The following is a 25,379-nucleotide window of genomic DNA, read 5'->3' on the forward strand; positions in this document are numbered from 1 at the left end:
TACAGGCATGAGCCACCATGCCCGGCCCAGATCTTATCTCCTGTAAAAATACTTAAGACCTGGGACAAGACAAGTGCTTGTTAAAGGTTTGTTGGGTGAATGAATGATTGGGTGAATTTGGAGATAGTTGTTTAGGAGATAGTCTGCTCCACCCCAACCATGGAGAGACCCGTAATTTAGCACTCTCCATTTACCACTGCTGCCAAAAGTCCTTCCCACATTGTTGCCCAGAAGCTAGTTTAATGGCATTAACCATCCCAGACAGCCATGACACCATTAAAAGCTTCAGTTCAGCCACTGCACCCCGACCCAGGGTCTTAGCTCTGGGCCCTGGGCTGGAAGAGTGGTCTGGTTGTTTACCAGAAATTTGGACCTTCTTCAGAGAAAAGCATACATGACCTATTAGTCTAATTCAAGTACTTAGCAAGAAATGACTGTACCATTCACACCCCCAGCCCTAGGTTAATGGAGCCAGGGCAAATGGAGAGGGCTTGACTGCTCAGAGATCTTCCTGGGAGGGGAAGAAGGAAGGAGGAAGGTCAACTCAGTGTCCCACTGGAGTTTTCAGGGAGGCAGCTTGGCTGAGCGTTTCCTGGGGCTGTGCAGGCTATGGGGATACAAGAATGTATACAGAGAGACTTATGGATTCCACCCACCACTCTGGCAGCTTTGTGTACATCCTACCCACAGTCACCTCCCTCACTGTCTTAAACTTGGCTCAGAGAAGAATGGGAAGACAACAAAATATCCATCAACACAGATGGTTAAATAAACTATGCATGTATGAATATGCATTCATATAAGTTTATGTCATGCAGCTGACAAATAGAATGATATAGCTCAACTCTACTCATGGATGCTGAACGATGTCTGTGTCTTGCACTTTGCTATCCAGTGTGTGACCCCACTTATGTAACACTATACATGCCCATAGATTCTCAAGGTCACAGACATGCAGGAAACAGTCTGGACACCTGCGAGTGTGAGCTTAAAGATTTTTCTTTCTTCTTTAGAATTGTCTGTAATGTCCAAATTCTCTACAAAAACACACAATTGTTAACTTTTATGAGTTTTTACTGTGTGTCAGCCACAATGCTTTTACATGGATTATCTCATTCCTCATGAGGTGGGTGCCATGGTTTTCCATGTTACAGATATGGATAGTAAGGCCCAGTGAGGTTAAGCCCAAGGTCACATATTAATAGCTTGTGATTAACAAACTCAAATGTTGCTGGAGGATTAAATGAATTAATGCATGTATTTGCACATGCTTAATGCACAGTAGTACTTGGCACACAGTATGGGCTCCATAAATGAGGATCATCATAATTAGGGCCAGGCACGGTGGCTCATGCCTGTAATCCCAGCACTTTGGGAGGCTGAGGCAGGTGGATCACCTGAGGTCAGGAGTTCAAACCAGCCTGGCCAACATGATGAAACTGCGTCTCTACTAAAAATACAAAAAATTAGCCTGGCATGGTGGCGTGAGCCTGTAATCCCAGTTGCTTGGGAGGCTGAGGCAGGAGAATCTCTTGAACCTGGGAGACAGAGGTTGCAGTGAGCCAAGATCATGCCACTGCACTCCAGCCTGGGTGACAGAGCGAGACTCTGTCTCAAAAAAAAAAAAAAGGATTATCATAATTATTATATATCACTCGTCATACTGCACTGCTCTTATGGACTGTTGTCTGCTTCCCTGCTGTGGTGTGTAAAAGGTTTGAACATAGGATCTGAGTCCTTTTATGCCAGAATCTCTTGCACACAAAACAGTGTCGTGCAGAGTCAGCATTCATCAGATGCTTATTGAAAGAGTGAATCAATTAATAGACATATGTCCAGAGTTCTATAAATACATTCTTCGAACTATTATACTTTGCATGGGTGGGTGTGTCCTTATCCCAATAGGATTACAAATTCCCTGAGATCAAGAACAATCTCTGGGCCAGGCATGGTGGCTCACACCTGTAATCCCAGCACTTTGGCAGGCTGAGGTGGGCAGATCACCTGAAATCAGGAGTTCAAGACCAGCCTGGCCAATATGGTGAAACCCGTCTCTAATAAAAATATAAAAATTTGCTGGGCATGGTGACACATGCCTGTAGTCCCAGCTGCTTGGGAGGCTGGGGCAGCAGAATCGCTTGAACCTGGGAGGTGGAGGTTGCAGTGAGCCAAGATTGTGCCATTGCACTCCAGACTGGGCGACAGATAGAGACTCCGAGTCAAAAAAAAAAAAAAAAAAAAGAACCACTCTCTCTTTTCCTCTGGCTCCCATTATGATCTGGAGCAGGCCAATAACCCAAGCAGGTGTTCAATAAATGGTGTGGTTGACTAAGGATCCCCATCTCAGCTGCTGTGGCAGATCCCAGGCAGTATCCGAGAAATGGCTGGAGCTGGGACAGATCCCGGGTCCACAGCCTCACATAAGCTATTTTTTCTTCCAACTCCACGTCAAGAACACAGAGAGGCTAGGAGACATACCTGAAGTCATATAGCACATGGTGGTAGGGTTGCTGTGTCTCATCACCTGGCCTGTGTTCTTTCATCTGTAACACCCTAGTTCTACAGATACTCAAAATTTGAGAAAATGGAAAAAGAGCAAAGTCTTAAGTCAAAGGTTTAATCATGATCCAAGAGCCCAGAGGGACTTTAGGACAATAATAGGAATAAAGCAAGGCCCACAGGCTCCAGCTCCTGATGCCCAGATGTTCTGCAGGATCCGGGGACAGGGCAGTGCAGGCAGTAGTTTTCCATCCTCCATTCAGAGGAATTCAGAGGAGGAGACGAGGGGGCAGGAGCCTTCTTCACAAAGGAGAATGACTTTCTAGGCTGCCTCAGAACACCCAGTCCTGCCTACCCTAACCCTAATCTGGAATGCAATAGAGAATGGCTAACTTATTAGATTCTGGTGATCCTGGTAGCCAAGAGGAAGGGCTCAGAAAGGGGCTTGGTGGAGCTGTTCACCACCAGATGACATGGCTAAATTGTGGTCACCAAGGAGGGGCAGCATGAATCAGAAGTGGAGATGGGGTGGAGGGAATGAGGACTGGACCAGTAAGGATCTGGAGGTCATAACCCTTAGCTTCTCCTGTGCCCTCATCTGCGCACTGCACCTCCTTCCTGCTGCTGTCCTTTCCTCACCCCTTGAGGGCTGCAAGTCCAGCTGGGTGTGGTGGAGGGGAAGAGGGCCCTGGGGAAGTCCAGCTACCATAGGCTCAGGAGCAGAATCAAGGGAAGCGTGCAGGAGAAAAGAGAGGGCACCCAGGGCTGTAGCCTCACAGCAGGGTTTTCATTCTGTGGAAGAAATGGAATGGAGTTAGCTCAGGGGATTTTCTTCAGCCCTTTCACTACCTCAGCCTCAGTCAAGAGGTATTCCCCTTCCCCTGAGTTATCCATTAGAGGTCTCTAGTATTTGTGGCAATGAGGAGGTCAGCCCCTCGCCTCTATCACTTTGTCTGCCTAGTTTGGGTTTTCCCCAGCCAGCCCAGTAAAGGTCTGAGGGGTGTAACAGAGGAGGCCCTACCTGGTGTGCCATCACAGCAAAGGTAGGGTGTGGCCAGTCCTGGGAGAAGAGTTGGCTGTGAAAACGCATCTTAGCTGCAATGGCCTCCGCTGAAGAGAGGAGAGAAGGCTCATTGGAAGCGTATGGGGGCAGGAGATTTCTCAGGCTCCCAAGGAAGGAAAGGGAATGCCACAGGGACCCTGGGCTATAGGGGAGCAAGTGGGTGGGAGGTGGAAGTGGGATACTCTCTCATTCTGCTTGTTTCTTGAGCTGGAGATGTCCCTGGGTTCCAGACAGGTTGAACAGGTAGCGTGGGAGGTTTCTCAGGGAGTGGGAGACAGAAGAAAGGCCTGGGCTGTGGCAATGAAAGCCTATGCTAGGAACTGCTCTGTCTGGTGGAGATGGATGGAACCAGCCTGGGCCACAGAGTTGACCCTTTTCCTTCCCTTGAGTCCAGCTGACTCAGCCCCAGGGGCTGGGAGCAAGTACAGCACACTCACTGAGGCAGGGGTTGTGGGAGAAGAACCCTTCCAGCTGTTCACACTCCTCCTGCAGGTTGCCACTGCCTCGGCAGGTGCAGCTTAAGGCAACACTGGTGTTGACATTGCTGACAAAGTTGGGGGTCATGGCAGTCCCTGTGAAGACGGAAAGGGTAGTCAAGGCCCAGGCTAACCCTAACTTTAGCTCCCACCTTCTTCCACCCATGTCAGGATCACATCCTTTATCTCCAGAGCATTCTTACCCTCAGGCCTAGCCAACATAGGGTTCCCTACACATGCCCCCAGCCTCACCAATCAGCCCCAGGTATGCTCGTAGACATCTGGACTGCTCTGTTGCACAAGTTCCTAGGATGTCCATGGGATGGCAGTGGGTCTGGAAATCCACCAGGCGTGATCTGGAAAAAGGGAAATTTCTTTCTTTTTGTTTTTTTTTTTGAGATGATGTCTCGCTCTCTCTTGCCCAGGCTGGAGTGCAGTGGCTCAATCTTGGCTCACTGCAACCTCTGCCTCCCAGGTTCAAACAATTCTCCTGCCTCAGCCTCCCGAGTAGCTGGGACTACAGTCACGTGCCACCACACCTGGCTAATTCTGTATTTTTAGTAGAGACGGGGTTTCACCATGTCGGCCAGGCTGGTCTCAAACTCCTGACCTCAGGTGATCCACCTGCCTTGGCCTCTCAAAGTGCTGGGATTACAGGTATGAGCCACTGCACTTGGCCAGAAAAATTTCAAGAGTCACTCTTGAGGGTCCGGCCTGCAGCCTTCTCCCTCATGCCCCCTTAGCTTGGCATGCCCATTGTCGTGCCAAATCCTCCTCTGCCTTCAGAGCCTGGCCCAGAGCCTTTCCTCTGTGGAGTGTGCCCCTGTAACAGTTAAATGTACCATTCCTTGGAACCCATAGCATTTCACTCTGAGTTTGGGCTCCACGATCCCTACTTATGAGATCTCAGATAGCTTCTTTAACCTCAGTTTCCTCAACTATAAAATAGAGATGACAGCAGCACTACCTCGTGGATTTTTGTGAGGATGAAGTAAGAGAATGCATAAGCCAGGCATAGCGGCTCACGCCTGTAATCCCAGCTACTTGGGAGGCTGAGGTGGGAGAATCAGTTGAGCTCAGGGGTTGGAGACCATCCTGAGCAACACAGCAAGACCCTGTCTCAGAAAGAAAGAAAGAAAAAAAAAGAAAGAGAAAGAGAGACAGAGAGAAAGAAAGAAAGAAAGAAAGAAAGAAAGATAGAAGGAGAAAGAGAAGAGAAGAGAAGGAAGGAAGGAGAGAGAGAGGAAGGAAGGAGAAAAAGAGAGGAAGGAAGAAAGGAAAGAAGGAAGGAGAGAAGAACAGAAAGAGAGAGGAAGGAAAGAAGGAAGGAAGGAGGGAGGGAAGGAAGGAAGGAAAGAAGGGTCGATTTACCTTATTGGGGTTCTTGTGAGGTTTAGATGAGTTAATATATGTTAAGTACTTAAAACAGTATCTAGCCCATAGTAAGTGTTTAGTTATTCAGTAAATGTTAGTATTATGATTATTAAGAGCCCTGACTATAAGACAGTTTACAGATGAGGAAAGTGGTAGTCTCAGAGGTTAAGTAACTTGCCCAAGGTTACAAAGAACTAAGTAGGAGAACCAAGTTGCAAACCAAGGTTATTGTCAACAAATGTCACTTGAATGAATGATAGCTTCAATTTTGTAAGTGTTTTGTCCTGAGAAGACACAGGAAAGCCAGATCAGAATTTCAAATTTCCTGAAGAGAATATTTATCAAATCTATCAAATACCTTACCAATCTCCCATGTCCTTTGATCTGGCAATGGTACTAGTAGCAGCACATCCTAAGTAATAACTACATTAGTGCACAAAGATTAAAGAGTAAGAGTTGGGCAAGCATGGTGGTTCATGCCTATAATCCCAGCACTTTGGGAGGCTGAAGTGGGCTGATCACTTGAGCTCAGGAGTTCAACACTGGCCTGGCCAACATGACAAAACCCCATCTCTACTAAAAATACAAAAATTAGCTGGGCACTGTGGTGTGCACTTATAGTCCCAACATACTCAGGAGGCTGAGGCAGGAGAATCGCTTGAACCCAGGAGATAGAGGTTGCAGTAAGCCGAGATCACAACACTGCCCTCCAGCCTGGGTGACAGAGCAAGACTCTGTCTCAAAAAAAAAAAAAAAAAAAAAGAAGAAGAAGAAAAAAAAAAAAACAATCTGGCCGGGCGCAGTGGCTCACACCTATAATACCAGTACTTTAGGAGGCCAAGGTGGGCAGATCAACTGAGGCCAGGAGTTCGAGACTAGCCTGGCCAACACAGCGAAACCCCGTCTCTACTGAAAATACAAAAAAAATTAGCTGGGCATGGTGGCAGGCGCCTGTAATCCCAGCTACTTGGGAGGCTGAGGGGGGAGTATCCCTTGAAACCAGGAGGCGGAGGCTGCAGTGAGCGGAGATCGCACCACTGCACTCCAGCCTGGGTGACAAAACGAGACTCCGTCTTAAAAAAAAAAAAAAATTGCTGGGCACGGTGGCTCATGCCTGTTATCCTAGCACTTTGGGAGGCTGAGGCGGGCGGATCACAAGGTTAGGAGATGGAGATCATCCTGGCTAACACGGTGAAACCCCGTCTCTACTAAAAATACAAAAATTTAGCCGGGCCTGGTGGCACATGCCTGTAGTCCCAGCTACTTGGGAGGCTGAGGCAGGAGAATCGCTTGAACCTGGGAGGCAGAGGTTGCAGTGAGCCGAGACTGCGCCACTGCACTCCAGCCTGGATGACAGAGAGAGACTCCATCTCAAAAAAAAAAAAAAAAAAAAAAAAAAAACCTAAATATCTAGCAATAGAGGAATGGTTAAATAAAGTGTAGGGCATCCATACATGGAATATAATGCAGGCATTTAAAAATCAAGTTCTTGGCTGGGTGTGGTGGCTCACACCTGTAATCCTAGCACTTTGGGAGGCCAAAGCAGGTGGATCACAGGGTCAGGAGTTCGAGACCAGCCTGGCCAACATAGTGAAACCCCATCTCTACTAAAAATAAAGAAATTAGCTGGGCATGGTGGCACAAGCCTGTAGTCCTAGCTACTCGAGAGACTGAGGCAGAAGAATCGCTTGAACCTGACAGACAGTGGTTGCAGTGAGCCGAGATCGTGTCACTGCACTCCAGCCTGGGTGACAGAGGGGGACTCTGTCTCAAAAAAAAAAAAAAAGAAAGAAAAAGAAAAAAGTTCTTAAAGGACAGTAAGTAAAAAAATAAGCACTACCATTTATTGAGCACTTACTCTTCACCGGTACTCTACACCACTCTACATAAATTATGTAATTTAACTCTCACCAGAATCCCATGAGGTCTGCATTATTATCCCAGTTTTTACAGGGGACTAAACGGAACCTTAGGTTTAGTGATGGAATTTTTAGGTTAAGTGCTGTGCTCAAGATCACAGAGACCCAGGATTTAAATTCAAACCCGTCTGACTTCATATCCTGTCTTACCACTACTCCACACCACCTCCACAGAAAAATGCTTATGAGATATGTGCCGTAAGAGAAAAAAAGTAAGGCACAAATATATTCTCAGAATGTCTACTTTTGTTATCTGGATAGAAAATGACTAGAAGGAAATGCTTCCCAAAGTATGATAGATTATCTTCAGGTGATAGAACTTTGAATGATTTTTTAAAATACATTTTTATATTTCCTGAGGTTTTACAGCAAAGAAAAAAAAAGACATATATTCTTTTTGAGAAAAGACTTTCACAAAATATCCAAGGTAGCTACTTCGTGAAGCAGCCAGTGGGTCCACGGTTCCCTGGGAGGGTCAGACCCTGCTCAGCACAGGAACATGGCCAGGAAGGAGTGGCGTGTGCCACATCCCTGCCCACCCTGTCCTCCCAAACTACACACCTGCAAAGCGGGTCGGAGAAGCAGAGGCGCCGCAGCTCCAGGCAGTTGGGGGCCACAGGCGGCAGCGCGCAGTTGGGGGCGATGGTGTTGCGCCGGCGCTCCCCGCAGCCCCGGTCGTTGGGGGCGCATGGGCACAGTAGCAGGCCCTGCGCGTGGGGCTCGGCGGCCTTCTCGAAGAAAGTGAGCAGCTGCCTGAGGCAGACGTGGCGCTGGCAGTGGGGCGCAGAGCATGCCTCCCCGTAGGCCTTGCGCAGCCGGTCACACTTGTCATTGAGAGTACACAGCATGGCAAACTTGAGGCAGAGGTCTGAGTCTGGGGGGAAAGGGCACGGAGTCAGTCGGCTGGGCCCTCTGCACGCCTGCACCCCAGGTTCCACAGGAACCCCGGAAAACCCCTGATTTGACAAGAAAGTAGTGGATATAGGAGGAAAAGAAGGCCTGTCATGAATAAACCCCCTCCTAATCCAGGGCTTCCCCTCTCCCCACAAACTCTACCTGCTGTTCTGAGGCCTTCCCCATCCTACTCCTCTTTTTTTGTTTGTTTGTTTGAGACGGAGTTTTGCTCTTGTTGCCCAAGCCGAAGTGCAATGGCGTGATCTCGGCTCACTGCAACCTCCGCCTCCTGGGTTCAAGCAATTCTCCTGCCTCAGCCTCCCGAGTAGCTGGGATTACAGGCATGCGCCACGACGCCCGGCTAATTTTTTGTATTTTTAGTAGAAATGGGGTTTCATCATGTTAGCCAGGCTGGTCTTGAACTCCCGACCTCAGGTAATCCGCCCATCTCGGCCTCCCAAAGTGCTGGGATTACAGGCATGAACCGTCGCGCCCGGCACAACTCCTCATCTTGACTACATAAAATAATAAGAATAATCACTATCATCATCTATATGCATCGAACACCCATTTATCTAGAATTCAAGCAGCCAGAAAGCTTAAATAACCATACCTCTTTCCTCAGTGCTATGCTGTGAGATCTGATGGTAGAAATGATAACCTAGAGTACCTGCAACATTCTAAAGCACTTTCAGAACTGTCCAAAACAGATGCATCCAAATTCTATTTTAGGTTTCTGGTTTGGTTTTGGCTTCGTCTGCACCTATCCTGTTCCATTTTAATGTCACCTGCCCATCTTTCATTAATTGATTCATGTATACTCTGTTCCCCATACTCTGAATCTTGGGAAATTATGGTGATATTTCTATTAACAGAATATTCCAGCAGCCACAGCAATCAAGTAATTGCAACAGGTTATTTGCTGATCTTGTCACTTAGAGTTTTTCATGCATGAAACTCTATGCCTTTTTCTCAAAATTCTAATTCTAATGATAAAGCTCACATCTTTCTCAAAAAGAGAGTGCATGTGTGTATGTTTTTCCTCAATTAACTCATAGCCTCACTTTCCTGAAAAACATGCAACACAGTCCTTGCCAGACTGATGGCTCCCCACCCTGAGTCACCCCGTGCAGAGTCACACTCTCTTTTCCTGCCCAATACCTCGCCCATCCCATTAGAATGGTTGAAAACAAGCAATTTCCTAGTCTTCAGGGACAAAAAGGCTACTTTCCCAGCTGCCTTGAATGCAAGTAAATACTGCATTTCAGCACAATTTTTCCTGGGGCTGCTGCCACTCCCACCACGCCCTTTGCAGGGGCTCGCCTTGTGGAAACAGGGAGCCCTAATGGGCTCTCTTCAAATGCCTCCCTAATAACTGCTGTCCTTTGGAGACCCCTGTGAGACCAGATCATGCCCCAGAGCTCACACTTCCAGCCTGACACAGTCTTCCTTAGTCACCTGGTAGGCTAGAAACATTCCCCTTATAAGCCCCCCAACTTCTGCCCCTCCCCAGCCACCCTTCCTCCAGGGTCCAGCCCCAGCCTCTGGTTCCCGAGCCTAGTTGCCCTCCACACCTGGTTTGAGCATGTTCAGTTTGCTGAGATTCATTTTCCAGGGTTTGCTGGTCACTCTGTCTTCATAGGGGGAGACATCCAGCTCATAGTTACCTAGAGACAAGGTGGGGAGCACCAGAATGCTGAGGACCAGGGTGGGGTAGGCTGGAGGGGCTGAAGCTGCTGGCTCAGACCTCAAAGCCCTGTGGAGAAAAGGAAAAGCACAGCCTCTACCTAACCAGCTGCAAGCTGTGCAAAGATGAGAAAAATGCAGGGCCGTAAGGTATAGGCTGGGCTCCACCAATAAGCTATAGGAATAATAAGAACTACCATTTGTTAAGCACACTGTGTGCTGAGCACCATGCTATAAGTGAGATAAATAAATATGCTGAGCACAATCGCACTTACGTGATGGTGCTCAGCACACAGTGTAGGGAGGCAAGAGGATTCAGGGAGAAGCCTCTGAGGAAGTTTGGAAAGAGAAGTGATTAGGATGAGGAGTAGAAAACAGGGAACAAGGAGTGTGGTAAACTGTATTATTGTTTCCAATTATTTGTTCCCCACCCCTTGGGAGGATTATACTTCCCCACCTGTTGCCATGTAACTTTCACACCCCCTGTGAGAGGCGTACACTTCCTCACCCCACTGATGGCAGGCTTGGCCATGTGACTTGCTCTGGTCTGTGGATTGTGAGCTGAAGTGATGTAAATCACATCTGAGCAGAAGCTTTAAGAATCTTCACATGGTTCTGCTGCTACTCTTTCTCCTCTACCAGCCTGGATCTTCCAGTGAAGAAGACAAGTAGAACAGAGACAAGGCCAACTCATAGAAGCCTCCAGCAGATGTGTAACATGAGCAAGAAATACATTTTTGTTGTTGAAAGCCAGAGATTTGGGAATTGGTTGTTGCAATAGCATAACCTAGCAAATTCTTACTAAAAATGCAATGGGGTGCCGGGCATGGTGGCTCACACCTGTAATCCTAGCACTTTGGGAGGCCTAGGCGGGTAGATCACCTGAGGTCAGGAGTTCGAGACCAGCCTGGCCAACATGGTGAAACCCCATCTCTACTAAAAATACAAAAATTAGTTGGGCATGGTGGCGCATGCCTGTAATCCCAGCTACCTGGGAGGCTGAGGTGGGAGAATCACTTGAACCCGGGAGGCGGAGGCTGCAGTGAGCCAAGATCATGCCACTGCACTCCAGCCTGGGCGGCAGTGAGTCTCCATCTAAAAAAAAACAAAAAAAATGCAACTGGGAGGCTGAGGCAGGAATATTCCTTGAACCTAGGAACTTGAGACCAGCCTGGAGAACACAGCAGGACTTCATCTCTACAAAAAATTTTAAAATTAGCTGGGTCCGGTGGCACACACATATAGTCCCAGCTACTTGGGAGGCTGAGGTGGGAGGATCACTTGAGCCCAGGAGGTTGAGGCTGCAGTGAGCTATGACTGTGCCACTGCACTCCAGCCTGGGTGACAAGTGAGACTCCAACTAAAAAAAACAGCAAAAATAAAATGCAATTGGTACCTAGAAGTGGAGTGCTACAGTAATAAAATAATATAATGTGTGTCATTGGCTTTGGTACTGGGCAATGGGTGGTAAGGAAGCTGTTACTGGGGGCTGGAAAGATGGCAGTCTTCATTATGCAGTGGCAAAGCATCTGGTAAAATTGTTGTGTGTGATAACTGGGAAGATTATACGCTGAAGGAGTTTGTACTGTTAGGGGAAGCTGAGAAGCAGAAGTTTACTATGTCTTGATTGCTATTGGCTGCATTTGGCGAGGTACTACAAGATATAAGCTCAGAAAAGAATTGGCCAGTTCCCAAATGTGGAGGAAAAGATAATCTAGAAATTTCAGGACTTACAGGATTAAGAAATGCAACTGTGCTGGGCGCAGTGGCTCATGCCTGTAATCCCAGCATTTTGGGAGGCCAAGGCGGGCAGATCACGAGGTCAGGAGTTCAAGACCAGCCTGACCAACATGGTGAAACCCCCTCTCTACTAAAAATACAAAAATTAGCCAGGCATGGTGGCAGGCGCCTGTAATCCCAGCTACTCAGGAGGCTGAGGCAGGAGAATCGCTTGAACCCGGGAGGCAGAGGTTGCAGTAAGCCGAGATCACGCCACTGCACTCCAGCCAGGGCAACAGAGGAAGACTCTGTCTCAAAAAAAAAAAAAAAGAAGAAGAAGAAATGCCACTGTTTCTCGTATTCATAAGGTAAAAGATAAAACATAAAAAAAAAAATGCTTTGAGTGATAAGGTTGATTACAACTCAGCCTTGGGGAAAAGACCAAATGAGGTATGTGGCTATCACACTGTTTGTGGATATCTCTCAGTCGATTAAGATGGTACCCAATAAGTCCTGCCAGTTGGACAAATATACTCAGGGAAAAAAGACTAAAGTAGTGGCTCTTCCACAGAAGCCTGATAAGGGCTAGGTGCTTCTAATTAGGTGTAGAAAAAGAGGCATGTCTTGAATTGTGGGAAAGGCCACAGGCACATGAGATGATAGAAATCAAAGATATAAGCAGCAATTATGTTTTCAGAGAGTTGTACTACAAAGAGCTACCAGTGTAGATTAAAAGAGACTGTGACTATTTGAGACTTAAAATGCCCCAACATTTCTCAGGCAGGAAGCAGGCTGAGAATGCAGCTCAGTCCTCAGGGAGAATGTAGTCCCTAATACCCTTTTCAAATGTGGCCAAAGAGAAAACTGAAAGAGGAAGGACCTTTCCAGAGGGCTGGGCCAAGAGCTCTGGAAAACAATGGATAGGGCAACTACTCCCATGGAGTAAAAACAGGGCCTTATTAAAGAACAATCCCTATTCCCAAGGAAGAGGACCCTTACAACATTTGTCTAGCAGGATTTCAGAATTGCTATGAATCAATGTCTGCTGTGTGTCTCCCATTCATTCATTCACTTATTTATTTGAGACAGGGTCTTGCTCTGTCACCCAGGCTGGAGTGCAGTGGTGTGATCATGGCTCACTGCAGCCTCAACCTCCTGGACTCAAGCGATCCTCCCACCTCAGCCTCCCGAGTAGCTGGGACCACAGGTGTGCACCACCACACTCAGCTAATTTATTTATTTTTTTGTAGTGATGGGAGCTCGCTATGTTGTCCAGTCTGGTCTTGAACTCCTGGGCTTTAGGGATACTCCCGCCTTGGCCTCCCAAGTTGCTGAAGTTACAGGTGTGAGCCACCACACTTAGATGCCCGTTCCTCCCCTTTCTGAGAATGTTTGTTGTGGTTATCCTGACCCTGTTCCGTTATATGCTGAGTACGTATAGGAAGCAGATGACTTGTCTTTTTAGTTCATAAGTTTTTAGATTAAGGGGAGCCACATCCAGACCCAATTTGGAAACTATCATGAGATCCTAGACTTGAAGCCTGATGTCATGTTTGTTTGTTTATTTGTTTGTTTGCTTTTTGCTTGTTTTTTTCGAGACAGAGTCTCGCTCTGTTGCCCAGGCTAGAGTGCATTGGCGCAATCTCGACTCACTGCAACCTCTGCTTCCCGGGTTCAAGTGATTCTCCTGCCTCAGCTTCCCAAGTAGCCTGGGATTACAGGCGCCCACCACCATGCCCAGCTAATTTTTTGTATTTTTAGTAGAGATGAGGTTTCACCATGTTGGCCAGGCTGGTCTTGAACTCCTGAACTCAAGTGATCTGCCTGCCTTGGCCTCCCAAAGTGCTAGGATTACAGGTGTGAGCCACCACACCCGGCTTGATGTCAGGTTTGAACAGAGCTTTTAGGGCATCTTCCATGGAAAATAGGTGGGTGTATTTTACTTGCAGAAGGGAGAGAAATGAATACTTTGACAATGGTAGATTGTATTATTGTTTCCAATCATTCTTTGCCTTCCCTGTAAGATTGTATATCCTCACTTATTGCCATGTGATTTTTGGTGTCTCCCTGTGGAAGAAGTATAATTCTCAATCCAGTGATGTCAGGCTTGGCCATGTGACTTGCTCTCTCAATGAAATGTAAGCAGACGTAGTGTATATAAGATCTGAGCAGAAACTTTAAAAATCATCATGTGGTTCTGCCAATGCTCATTTCCTTCTGCCACGAGAAGGGAACATCCCAGACAGAGGCTGCACCTTGAGCCTGGATCCCAGAATGAAGAAGGCCCATGAAAGAGCCAATACAGAACATGAGCAAGAATTAAACCTTTGTTTTGCAAGTCACTGTTTTGTTACAGCAACATAGTCCGGAAAAAGCTGACTAATAAGGGGCCTATGGAAAGAGTGACAGGCAGCTCCTCTTTGGCTCTTTCTGTGCCTTCTCTCTCTTACATCTCCTGGCTGGTTAATGAGTATTCTTTCTGTTAAAGGCTGGACCAAGATGTTACCTCCCCATCTCTCTGAACTTGGTATTTGGAGTCTATTTATGGGTTAAGACTCTTTTCTCCCATCTCCTGTCCATACCCGCTGTTCCAGGAACTCCCCAGGTTGGGCCTCAGCCTGGTTCACAGCTCTGCTAAGTGGGAACTGACATGTTGCCAGGTAAGAAAGGGGGAAGTAGGGAGAAGAGAGGGCAGTGTTATGGGGCCCCAAGGAGATCCCAGCATTATCCCTCCACCTTTCCTGATGTCAAATGCAGAGCTTCATTATCCTCCTCCTCAGAATCTACCATGTGGCCCATATCCTGCAGGATTAAAAAACAACCCCCAAGAGCCATCTTCCCCAGCTTAGTCCACTGTATAATGGGAGCCTCACCAAGGCTGCGGGCACGGTGAACGGTCCAATAGATGTCCAAGCAGGCAACCTGGTTCTTCATGCGCCGGTGGCACATGCAGCCTATCAGAGAGCTGTTCCTGAGTTGCTGTGCTGCCTCCAGGCAGTCAGCAGGGACCGAAGGCTCCTCTGAGGGCAGTGGGGTGCTTATGCTAGAGGTGCAGGAATCCAGGTGGTGGTAGGCAGCACTGCAGGTAGGATCAGCCTGGCACTTCCTCCTGGCCTGGAGACAGCTGTTCATGAGTCGGCTTTCTGTGGGAAGGGGATCTCCTGTAAAGGGAGATACCAGGTGAGGCTCACGTAAGATTAGAATAGCTGTCTGGGAATACCAAGTCATGAGATTGGGAGAGGGATATTCCTGATGAAACTTTGTGAAAGTCTTAGGGTAGCACAAAAGGCCTTTAAGAATAAGTGTGGAGACAGAGAGAAGCCCAGCAGGACTGGATAGTCTGCAGCTGCCACAGTCCGGACAGAACAGACCAGGCCCAACAAGAAATAGGGGTTTGCAGAGAGGCTGCTCAGCCTTCAGGGAGGCGAAGGGAATAGTTGTTTGAAGGCGAGCCTGATGACCCTGACAGGCACAGAGGAAGGGGGCCCCAGGCAGAGCCATGCCATGGGCAGGGCTAGTATCAGAACCAGAGAGTTGAGAATGGACAAGGGAGTGCTAAATGGGAGTCAGCAATAACTTTGAGTCTCCCATTAAAAATCATTTAAAAATACCTGAAGGTGGAAACTGGCTGGGGTTGGGGTAGAGAGCTAATTCCAAAAGGAAAGAAAGGGTAATCTGACCCTGTCTCTTACTCAGAAATACCAAGACTCCTCCACGGCCCGGAAGGAAGCCCCTGCATCCTAGGATTTAGGGTGCTCAACATGGGGTAACAGAACATCATCATCTCACTGGCTGTTCAAAGATAAAAATCTAGGAGAACTTTTTTTTTTTTTTTTTTTGAGACAGAGTTTCGCTCTTGTTGCCCAGGTTGGAGTGCAATGGCGTGATCTTGGCTCAACACAACCTCCGCCTCCCGGGTTCAAGCGATTCTCCTGCCTCAGCCTCCCGTGTAGCTGGGATTACAGGCATGCGCCATCACACGCCCAGCTAATTTTATATTTTTAGTAGAGACGGGGTTTCTCCATGTTGGTCAGGCTGGTCTCAAACTCGTGACCTCGGGTAATTCGCCCACCTTAGCCTCCCAAAGTGCTGGGATTACAGGCGTGAGCCACCGCGCCTTTATTCATCTCCTTCTTTCACAGCCTGTGTTCAATTCAGCAAGTCCTGTCAACTCCATAACACATCTGGAATCTGCCCACTTTTCTCCATGTGTGTCACTACCTCCTTAGATCAAGCCACCATCAACTCTTCTCCTTCTTCCCTCTTCTTTCTTCCTTCTCCTTCTCTTCTCCTTCTCCTTCTTCTCTTTTTTCTTTTTTAGATAGGGTCTTGCTCTATCTCCCAGGCTGGAGTGCAGTGGCGCGATCACAGCTCACTGCAGCCTTGACCTCCTGGGTTCAAGCTATCCTCCTACCTCAGCCTCCTGAGTAGTTGGGACTACAGGCACATGCCACCACACCTGGCTAATTTTTGTATTTTTAGTAGAGATGGGTTTTCATCACGTTGGCCAGACTAGTCTTGAACTTCTGACCTCAGATGATCTGCCTGCCTTGGCCTCCCGAAGTGCTGAGATTACAGGCATGAGCCACCACACCCAGCCAGTACCTCATTGTTCTTTATGGATGACTAATATTTCATTATATCGATATGCTACATTTTGTTTATCCATTCTTCAGTTAATGGACACTTGGGTTGCTTCCACCTTTTGGTTATTGTGAATAGCGCTTTGATGAACATTTCATGTACAAGTATTTGTTTGAACACCTGTTTTTTGTTCTTTGGGATACATACCTAGGGATGGAATTGCTGGGTCATACGGTAATTCTATGTTTAACTTTTTGAGGAACCGCCAAATTGTTTTTCACAGCAGCTGCACCATTTTACATTCCCATCAGCAATGTACGAGGAGTCTAGTTTCTATACATACTGCCAACTCTTGTTATTTTCCATTAAAAAAAATTATAACCATCCTTGTGAGCATGAAGTGGTATCTCATTGAGGCTTTCATATGCATTTCCCTAATGACTAAGGATGTTGAGCATATTTTTATGTGCTTGTTAGCCATTTGTACATCTTCCTTGGAAATAAACTTTTTGTTGAGGTGTAACACAGAAAAGTACATGAATCAAAAATGTATAGCTCAGTGAATTTCACAAATTGAATACACTTGTGTAGCCAGACTCCAGATAAAGGAATAGAACATTATCAGTAACCCTGAAGCCCTCTTCCAGTCACTGTGCTCCCAAGTAAACCAGTATCTTCATTTCTTTTTTTTTCTTTCTTTTCTTTTCTTTTTTTTTTTTTTTTTTTTTTTTTTTGAGTCAGAGTCAGGCTGGAGTGCAGTGATACAATCTCAGCTCACTGCAACCTTGCAACCTCTGCCTCCTGGGCTCAAGCGATTCTCCTGCCTCAGCCTCCCGAGTAGCTGGGACTACAGGCACCCACCACAATGCCCAGCTAATTTTTGTATTTTTAGTAGAGAAAGGGTTTCACCATGTTGCCCAGGCTGGTCTTGAACTCCTAACCTCAAGTGATCCACCCGCCTTGGCCTTCTAAAGTGCTAGGATTACAAGTGTGAGCCACTGCGCCCAGCCTGTCTTCATTTCTTTTACTTGTCTTCTGGTTTGTTGAAGCAATAGGTCAGACGTTTGCCACAATAATGTCTGTCAGAGTGGCTGGCCATAAACACTTCGGCACCATATTCATCTGAAGGGTACTCCTGACGAAGGTGACTATTTTTGCTATTCTCATCCGCCTTATGGTATTTTAGGACAGCCAGCTTCACCTTTTTTCTTTTATGCTTTTTTTTTTCCTTTTTTTTTGAGACCAGGTCTTGCTCTGTTGCCCAGGTTGGAGTGCAGTGGCATGACCTCAGCTCTCTGCAATCTCCGCCTCCTGGGTTCAAGTGATTGACCTGCCTCAGCCACCCAAGTAGCTGGAATTACAGGCATGCGCCACCACACCGAGCTGGGTTTTGTAATTTTAGTAGAGAGGTACTTTCACCATGTTGGCCAGGCTGGTCTCGAACTCCTGGCCTCATGCGATCCATCTGCCTTGGCCTCCCAAAGTGCTGGGATTACAGGCATGAGCTACAGTGCCTGGCCTATTCTTTTTGGGAGTAGTTTAAGACTTCTTCCTTTTCTTAGGGCCACCACGAAGTCTCAACACAAGAAGGGTGGACTGCTTTTGAATGTTGTAGTCAGACAAAGCACATCCGTCTTCCAGTTGCTTGCCAGCAAAGATCAGTCTTTACTCGTCAGAAGGAATTCCTTCCTTATCTTGGATGTTGGCTTTTACATTTCCTTGTATCCAAGGGTTCAACCTCAAGACTGATGGCTTTCTCCATAAAGGTTGTTATGAAAATCTGCATTTTGGTGGTGGCTCCACTGCAGATGGTGGATCGAAAAGGCAGTATCTTTGTCTCTAACATCAGGGATTTGTTTTGCCCCAGTACAGCCAACTGATCTTGGCAACAAAGCAAATGAAAACATAAAGTGGGGAAAGAACAGCCTTTTCAACAAACGGTTTTGGGATAATTGGCTACCCACATGTAGGAGAATGAAACTGGGTCCTCATCTCTCACCTTATACAAAAATCAACTCAAGATGGATTAAGAACTTAAATCTGGCCACCATGCCTGTAATCTCAGCAATTTGGGAGGCCAAGGCGGGTGGATTACCTGAAGTCAGGAGTTCGAGACTAGCCTGATCAGCATGGTGAAACCCTGTCTCTACTAAAAATACAAAAATTAGCTGGGTGTGATGGCGGGCACCTGTAATCCCAGCTACTCAGGAGGCTGAGGCAGGAGAATCGCTTGAACCCAGGAGGCAGAGTTTGCAGTGAGCAGAGACTGTGCCACTGCACTCCAGCCTGGGCAACAGGGTGAGACTCCATCTAAAAAAAAAAAAAAAAAAAAAAGGAAGAACTTAAATCTAAGAACTGAAACTATAAAAATTATAGAAGATAACATTGGAAAAATCCTTCTAGACCTTGACTTAGGCAAGGATTTCATGACCAAAAACCCAAAAGCAAATGCAAAAAAAAAAAAAAAAAAAAGATAAATAGCTGGTACTTAATTAAACTAAAGAGCTTTTGCACAGCAAAAGGAATAGTCAGCAGAGTAAACAGACAACCCACAGAGTGGGAGAAAATTTTCACAATCTATACATCTGCCAAAGGACTAATATTCAGAATCTACAACAAATTCAAACAATCAGCAAGAAAAAAACAAACAGTTGGCTGGGCGCAGTGGCTCATGCCCGTAATTGCAGCACTTTGGGAGGCCGAGGTGGGCAGATCACAAGGTCAGGAGATTGAGACCATCCTGACTAACACGATGAAACCCCGTCTCTATTAAAAATACAGAAAATTAGCCAGGTGTGGAGGCGAGCGCCTGTAGTCCCAGCTACTCAGGATGGTGGTGAGCTCCTGTAGTCCCAGCTACTCGGGAGGCTGAGGCAGGAGAATGGTGTGAACCTGGGAGGCGGAGCTTGCAGTGAGCCAAGATCATGCCACTGCACTCCAGCCTGGGTGACAGAGCAAGACTCCATCTCAAAAAAAAAAAAAAAAAAAGAAAAAGAAAAAAACAAACAATCCCATCAAAAAGTGGGCTAAGGACATGAATAGACAATTCTCGAAAGAAGATACACAAATAGCCAACATATGAAAAATTGCTCAACATCACTCATGATCAGTAAAATGCAAATCAAAACCACAATGTGATACCACCTTACTCCTTCAAGAATGGCCATAATCAAAAAATCAAAAAACAGTAGATGTTGGCATGGATGTGGTGATCAGGGAACACTTCTACACTGCTGGTGGGAATGTAAACTAGTACAGCCACTGAGGAAAACAGTCTGGAGATTCCTTAAAGAGCTAAAAGTAGTCTGGGCGTGGTGGCTCACCGCGTAATCCCAGCACTTTGGGAGGCTGAGGTGGGCAGATCACCTGAGGTCAGGAGTTCGAGACCAGCCTGGCCAACACTGCAAAAGCTCGTCTCTACTAAAAATACAAAAATTAGCCAGGTGTGGAGGCGGGCACCTGTTATCCCAGCTACTCGAGAGGCTGAGGCTGGAGAATCACTTGAACCCAGGAGGCGGAGGTTTCAGTGAGCCAAGATCAAGCCATTGCACTGAAGCCTGGGGCACAAGAGTGAAACTCTGTCTGAAAAAAAAAAAAAAAAAAAAAAAACAAGCCAGACGCAGTGGCTCAAACCTGTAATCCCAGCACTTTGGGAAGCCGAGGTAGGCAGATCATGAGGTCAAGAGATTGAGACCATCCTGGCCAACATGGTGGAACCCCATCTCCACTACAAATACAAAAAATTAGCTGGGCGTGGTGGCGTGTGCCTATAGTCCCAGCTACTCAGGAGGCTGAGGCAAGAGAATTGCTTGAACCTGGGAGGCGGAGGTTGCAGTGAGCCGAGATCATGCCATTGCACTCCAGCCTGGTGGTGACACAGCAAGACTCCATCTCAAAAAAAAAAAAAAAAAAAAAAGTAGAACTACCATTTGATCCAGCAATCCCACTACTGAGTGTCTACCCAGAGGAAAAGAAGTCATTATACCAAAAAGATACTTGCACACTCATGTTTATAGCAGCACAATTTGTAATTGCAGAATCATGGAACCAACCCAAATGCCCGTCAATCAACAAGTGGATACAGAAATTGTGATAGAATAGAATACTACTCAGCCATAAAAAGGAATGAATTGGCCAGGCATGGTGGCTCACGCCGGTAATCCCAGCACTTTGGGAGGCTGAGACAGTCGGATCACAAGGTCAGGAGATCAAGACCATCCTGGCTAATACAGTGAAACCCCGTCTCCACTAAAAATACAAAAAAAAAAAAAAAAAAAAAAAAAAAATTAGCCAGGCGTGCTGGCAGGCACCTGTACAGCTACTCGGAGGCTGAGGCAGGAGAATGGCGCGAACCCGGGAGGCGGAGCTTGCAGTGAGCCAAGATCACGCCACTGCACTCCAGCCCGGGCGACAGAGCCAGACTCCGTCTCAAAAAAAAAAAAAAAAAAAGGAATGAATTAACAGCATTTGCAGCAACCTAGATGAGATTGGAGACTATTATTCTAAGTGAAATGAAGTAACTCAGGAATGGAAAACCAAACATCGTATATTCTCACTGATATGTGGGAGCTAAGCTATGAGGATACAAAGGCATAAGAATGATACAATGGACTTGGGGACTTGAGGTGAAGCGTGGGAAAGGGGAAGGGATAAAAGACTACAAATAGGGTGCAGTATATACTTCTCGGGTGATGGGTACACCAAAATCTCATAAATCAGCACTAAAGAACTTACTCATGTAACCAAACACCACCTGTATGTACCCCAATAACCTATGGAAAAGAAAAAGTATATCAGAATTTCTCTAGGAAATATGTATTTCCAAAAAGCATATTTGATAATTTTACATGTACAAGATGAAAAAAAAGCTTTTGAGATTTCAAAAAGTATTTAAGGAAGGTATGAGATTTTATATATTTACCAAAAGGGGAACATGGATTTAAAAAGATTGAGGAATTTCTACAAGTTTACGATGTTACTTCCGGTAGGTACTGAATAAGTGGTAAGTACACAAAGAAAAGTGGCAGATTCAAGTCCTATTGCTGTAACTGGACTAAAAATAATTTTTTTTTTTTTGAGATGGAGTTTTACTCTTGTTACCCAGGCTGGAGTGCAGTGGCGCGATCTCGGCTCACTGCAACCTCTGCCTCCCGGGTTCAAGCGATTCTCCTGCCTCAGCCTCCCAACTAGCTGGGATTACAGGTATGCCCCACCATGCCCGGCTAATTTTGTATTTTTAGTAGAGACGGGATTTCTCCATGTTGGTCAGGCTGGTCTCGAACTCCCGACCTCAGGTGATCTGCCCGCCTCAGCCTCAACAAAGTGCTGGGATTACAGGCATGAGCCACTGTGCCCGGCCATAAATATTTAACTGTACTAACTATTGAGTTGTAAACATTTTCAAAAGAAAACAATTTCTTAGTTGACACTTTACCAAGTTTGAGCAGTGATGGATTTAGGGGCATTCATCTCAACAAAGAACTTGGGGGCCACATTAAATTTCATCTCAACAAGGTGGAACCTGTGTTTCCTGGATTGTGAAACACAGGACTTGATCCAGGGCAAAGGTCATAATTTGATCCAGTGTGCAAATGTGTCTTTTTTAGTCAGCATAGTTCCATTCCTCTCTTTTTCTTTTTCTTTCTCCTTTCCTTTTCTTTCTTTTAATCTCTGTCACCCAGACTGGAGTGCAGTGGTACAATCGCCACTCACTGCAGCCTACAGTCTCGACCTCCCAGGCTCAGGTGAATTCTCCCACCTCAGCCTCCCAAGTAGCTGGGACTGCATGCATGCACTACCACGCCCAGCTAATTTTGTATCTTTTGTAGAGATGGGTTTTCACCATGTTGCCCGGGCTGGTCTCGAACTCCTGAGCTCAAGCAATCCACCCACCTTGGCCTCCCAAAATGCTGGGATTATAGGCGTGAGCCACCATGCCCGGCAGTATTTTCTTTTCTGGTTTTTTTTGTGTGTGTGTGTGTGTGGTTTGGTTGTTTTGTTTGTTTGGTTGGTTGGTTTTTTTTGCACATTCACAGTATTTTCTTTTTTTTTTTTTTTGAGACGGAGTCTCGCTCTGTCACCCAGGCTGGAGTGCAGTGGCGTGATCTCGGCTCACTGCAAGCTCCACCTCCCAGGTTCACGCCATTCTCCTGCCTCAGCCTCCCGGGTAGTTGGGACTACAGGCGCCCACCAGCATGCCTGGCTAATTTTTTCTATTTTTTAGTAGAGACGGGGATTCACTGTGTTAGCCAGGATGGTCTCAATCTCCTGACCTCGTGATCTGCCCGTCTCAGCCTCCCAAAGTGCTGGGATTACAGGCGTGAGCCACTGCACCCAGCCAGTATTTTCTTAAAGTTGTAATTAGTGGCTAACATTTAAAAATCAGATTTTAGGCCAGGTGCGGTGGCACACACCTTTAATTGCAGCACTTTGGGAGGCCAAGGTGGGCAGACTGTTTGAGCCCAGGATTCAAGATCAGCCTGGGCATCCGAGATGGCAAAAACCCGTCTCTACAAAAAATACAAAAATTAACCAGGTGTGGTGGCACACTACTACAGTCCCAACTACTGGGGAGGCTGAGGCAGAAGGATTACTTGAGTATGGGAGGTTGAGGCTGCAGTGAACTGGAATCACACCACTGAACTCCAGCCTGGGTGACAGATTGATACCCTGTCTCAAAAAAAAAAAAATCAGATTTCAAATAAAACTATTAATTTCCAATTTGTCTTGAAAAATGGAAACACTTGGGCCCACATGTAACGGGTGGAGTTGAGTAATGACTGCCCCCTTTTGACAAGTCATGCCTTTTCCAGCTTGTTATAGTCCATACCACTCTCTATTACTTGCCCCACCTCCTCATTTATGCAGCCACTGCCACGTCTATTTCATATTGACTTGTTAGCAACCTGGTTTTGTAACTTTGTTTTCTGCTTCTTGGCTCATCAGAGAACGAGTAGCTACAGAATGGGTCAGATCAGGCTATGCCTCAGGGCACAAGATCCTCATTTGTTTCTCATCAATGAGGCCCACAACTCAGGTACCCATTTTATAGTTGGATGAACAAAGAAAAGTAATGTGCACCAGGGGACGTAGCAAGTCAAGACCAAGTCAAGGCAAGAACCCAGGACTCCAGCCTCCTATCCACTTCAGAATGATTTTCAGTACATGACACCACTTCCCTATGAATCGGAGGTCTCCTATATACTTGGCTTTAGCAGGCCCTGAGCAGTGATATTTTCCACGCCCAAAGCCCTCTGTTGGTCTGTGCTCTTGAAGAGCACTTGGCTCTACATGGTACCTCCTAGATGACTGTTTTATGGATTTTCAATGAGGCTACTCAACCAGATGTCATTGCTGTCAAGTATTACTGTGGAAAATAGATCTGTCACCAACACTGCTTCATTAAACCATTTAATGAGAAAGGTGTTTAATGTTTTCCCCTGATCCTGACATGCAGCCATAACCTTTAGGATTAGTGAAATTTCCTGGGCAGTCAAATCAGACTGGTGATGTCTTGCTGCCCTGACTTACTGATGTTGGCAGGTGGACAGACCAGGGTTTTTCCTCCTTCCTTCCATATCTGTCTCAAGGCAGCGTTTCTACAGCACTGCGTTGTGGACTGAGGTCTCAGGGCAGTGTGGTGGTCTCTCTGTCTCAGGAGTCCCTCCATTTAGCCTCTGGGCAGGAGCCGCATAATAAGATTCCACACACCCATACCACTCACGAAGGCCATGGGCCTTCCAGGGATCTCGGATCCCAGGCTGTTCTTCCTTGGGGGAGTGGCCTGGTTCTAAAACCAGGCCTTGAACTACATCTACAAAACATCTATTGTGGATTATTTATTATCCAAGGGGCAAGCCACCGTGCTAGACGGCTTGCAAGGCCTGCTATTGTAGAAGGTCATGAAACAAGTCAGTTTTAACGAACTTCTTTTTCTTCACCTGTACCTAGTTTCTTCCTCAGTCCTTAAAGCAGGTGGAAGAGTTAAAGCCCACGTGGAGCAAATGACACTCTGTTTCTGATCTGATTCTCCCCGCCTCTTATAGACGCTGTCTTGGTAGTGACCTGGCTGTGGGTTGTTCTGTGACTGTGTAGACCTACCTCAAAAGAGGGAAGGTGGGGGGAAAAGGGGCGAGGAGGAGATGCTTGGGTGGCCAGGCCATTGCTGGCACTCAGTCTATCTCAGTTCGTACACTGTGTTAGGTGTGACCCCAGCCCCTTGCAGGCACCCTGGGCTTCCTGCTCCAGTTCCCCTGTCTCGGCTCGGATGCACCGGGCGGCTGCTGCGCCCTCTCCGGACAGGTGCCCCGAGCCTCGCCTACACCTCGCCTCCCCCTCCCACTGTACCCCCGGCCGGTGCGCGCTCCGACACTCACCGGCTGCGAGAGGCAGCGGCGACGGCGGCAGCAGCAGCAGCAGCAGCAGCAACATCAGGACTACGGGCGGCAGCGGTCGCGGGTTCAGGGGGCGCACCATGGCGAGCTGTGGGCGCCGGGCTCCGCGCTCCCCTCGCTCCTCCCCTGGAGCTCTGAGAGCGGGGCTCCCTCGACCGGCACCTCCCACCCCCGCCTCCCGCCCTCCAGCGCGACGCACACACTCTCCCACCAGGGTCCTGGGCGCCGCCCTCCAACTCCGAAGCGCGCGTCCACACCACGCGCCTCCAGCGCTGGTCCGAGGGACGGCGGGGGTGGGGGCGAGGGAGGGCCGGCGCCCCGGGAGCCGCCGGGCTTGGCGCGGAAGAGGTTGCTCTTCCCGAGGCGGCCCACCTGCTGTCTGACAAGTTCGACTAGCAAGACATTGTGGAAGCTGCCGCTGGAAACTCGCCATCTAGGAGAACCAAATATTTCTCCAAGAAAAGCACCCTTTCTCACTTTCTGGATCCCATTCACCCACACATCAAAGAACAGACACCACCACAAAAGAGATTTTGTAACAAAACTTGAACAAGCCAACACAAGGGCACTTGCATTTCTAGTATTTTTCTTAGAATTTGCACATCTATGATCTCGTTTTTTCCTCTCTTAAGCGTCTTCTAGGGTAAGATTGGGTGGTTATTAAGCTCAAGATGCTGCAAAGATGGGTCGCAGACAGGTGGAATGGCTTTGCTGGGGGAGCAGACCTGGGGCATTAGATTCCAAAATTCAGCCCCGATGGTGTCATGAGGGA

At 47.2% G+C, this 25,379-nt stretch overlaps 1 protein-coding gene and 1 pseudogene across 2 annotated transcripts; both read right to left on the reverse strand.

Moving 5' to 3' along the window:
- Positions 1 to 2,603: 2,603 nt before the first annotated feature.
- Positions 2,604 to 24,886, reverse strand: GFRA3 (GDNF family receptor alpha 3). 2 transcript variants are annotated; one of them, XM_004042583.5, is made up of 8 exons: positions 24,590 to 24,886; positions 14,504 to 14,791; positions 9,800 to 9,892; positions 7,893 to 8,205; positions 4,291 to 4,394; positions 4,000 to 4,134; positions 3,521 to 3,609; positions 2,604 to 3,291 (listed from the first exon to the last, which is right to left on the reverse strand). In XM_004042583.5, the coding sequence occupies exons 1-8, from the start codon at positions 24,687 to 24,689 to the stop codon at positions 3,202 to 3,204; spliced, it is 1,212 nt and encodes a 403-aa protein (XP_004042631.2). In that variant the 5' UTR covers positions 24,690 to 24,886; the 3' UTR covers positions 2,604 to 3,201. The 2 variants fall into 2 exon arrangements, with proteins under 2 accessions (XP_004042631.2, XP_063562871.1); XM_063706801.1 differs by lacking the exon at positions 14,504 to 14,791 and having other exon boundaries at positions 24,590 to 24,809.
- LOC109026796 (ubiquitin-ribosomal protein eS31 fusion protein-like) lies at positions 17,239 to 18,000 on the reverse strand (annotated as a pseudogene).
- Positions 24,887 to 25,379: the final 493 nt, after the last annotated feature.

Source organism: Gorilla gorilla, chromosome 4 (genome assembly GCF_029281585.2).
Source record: "Gorilla gorilla gorilla isolate KB3781 chromosome 4, NHGRI_mGorGor1-v2.1_pri, whole genome shotgun sequence".
NCBI lineage: Eukaryota > Metazoa > Chordata > Mammalia > Primates > Hominidae > Gorilla > Gorilla gorilla.

Coding starts and splice junctions, on each gene's coding strand:
- GFRA3 (XM_004042583.5), bottom strand. CDS start 24,689: ATGGTGCGCCCCCTGAACCCGCGACCGCTGCCGCCCGTAGTCCTGATG. Junction 14,792..24,589: donor GCCGCTGCCTCTCGCAGCCG/GTGAGTGTCGGA, acceptor CTCCCTTTACAG/GAGATCCCCTTCCCACAGAA. Junction 9,893..14,503: donor TCACCGTGCCCGCAGCCTTG/GTGAGGCTCCCA, acceptor CCTTGTCTCTAG/GTAACTATGAGCTGGATGTC.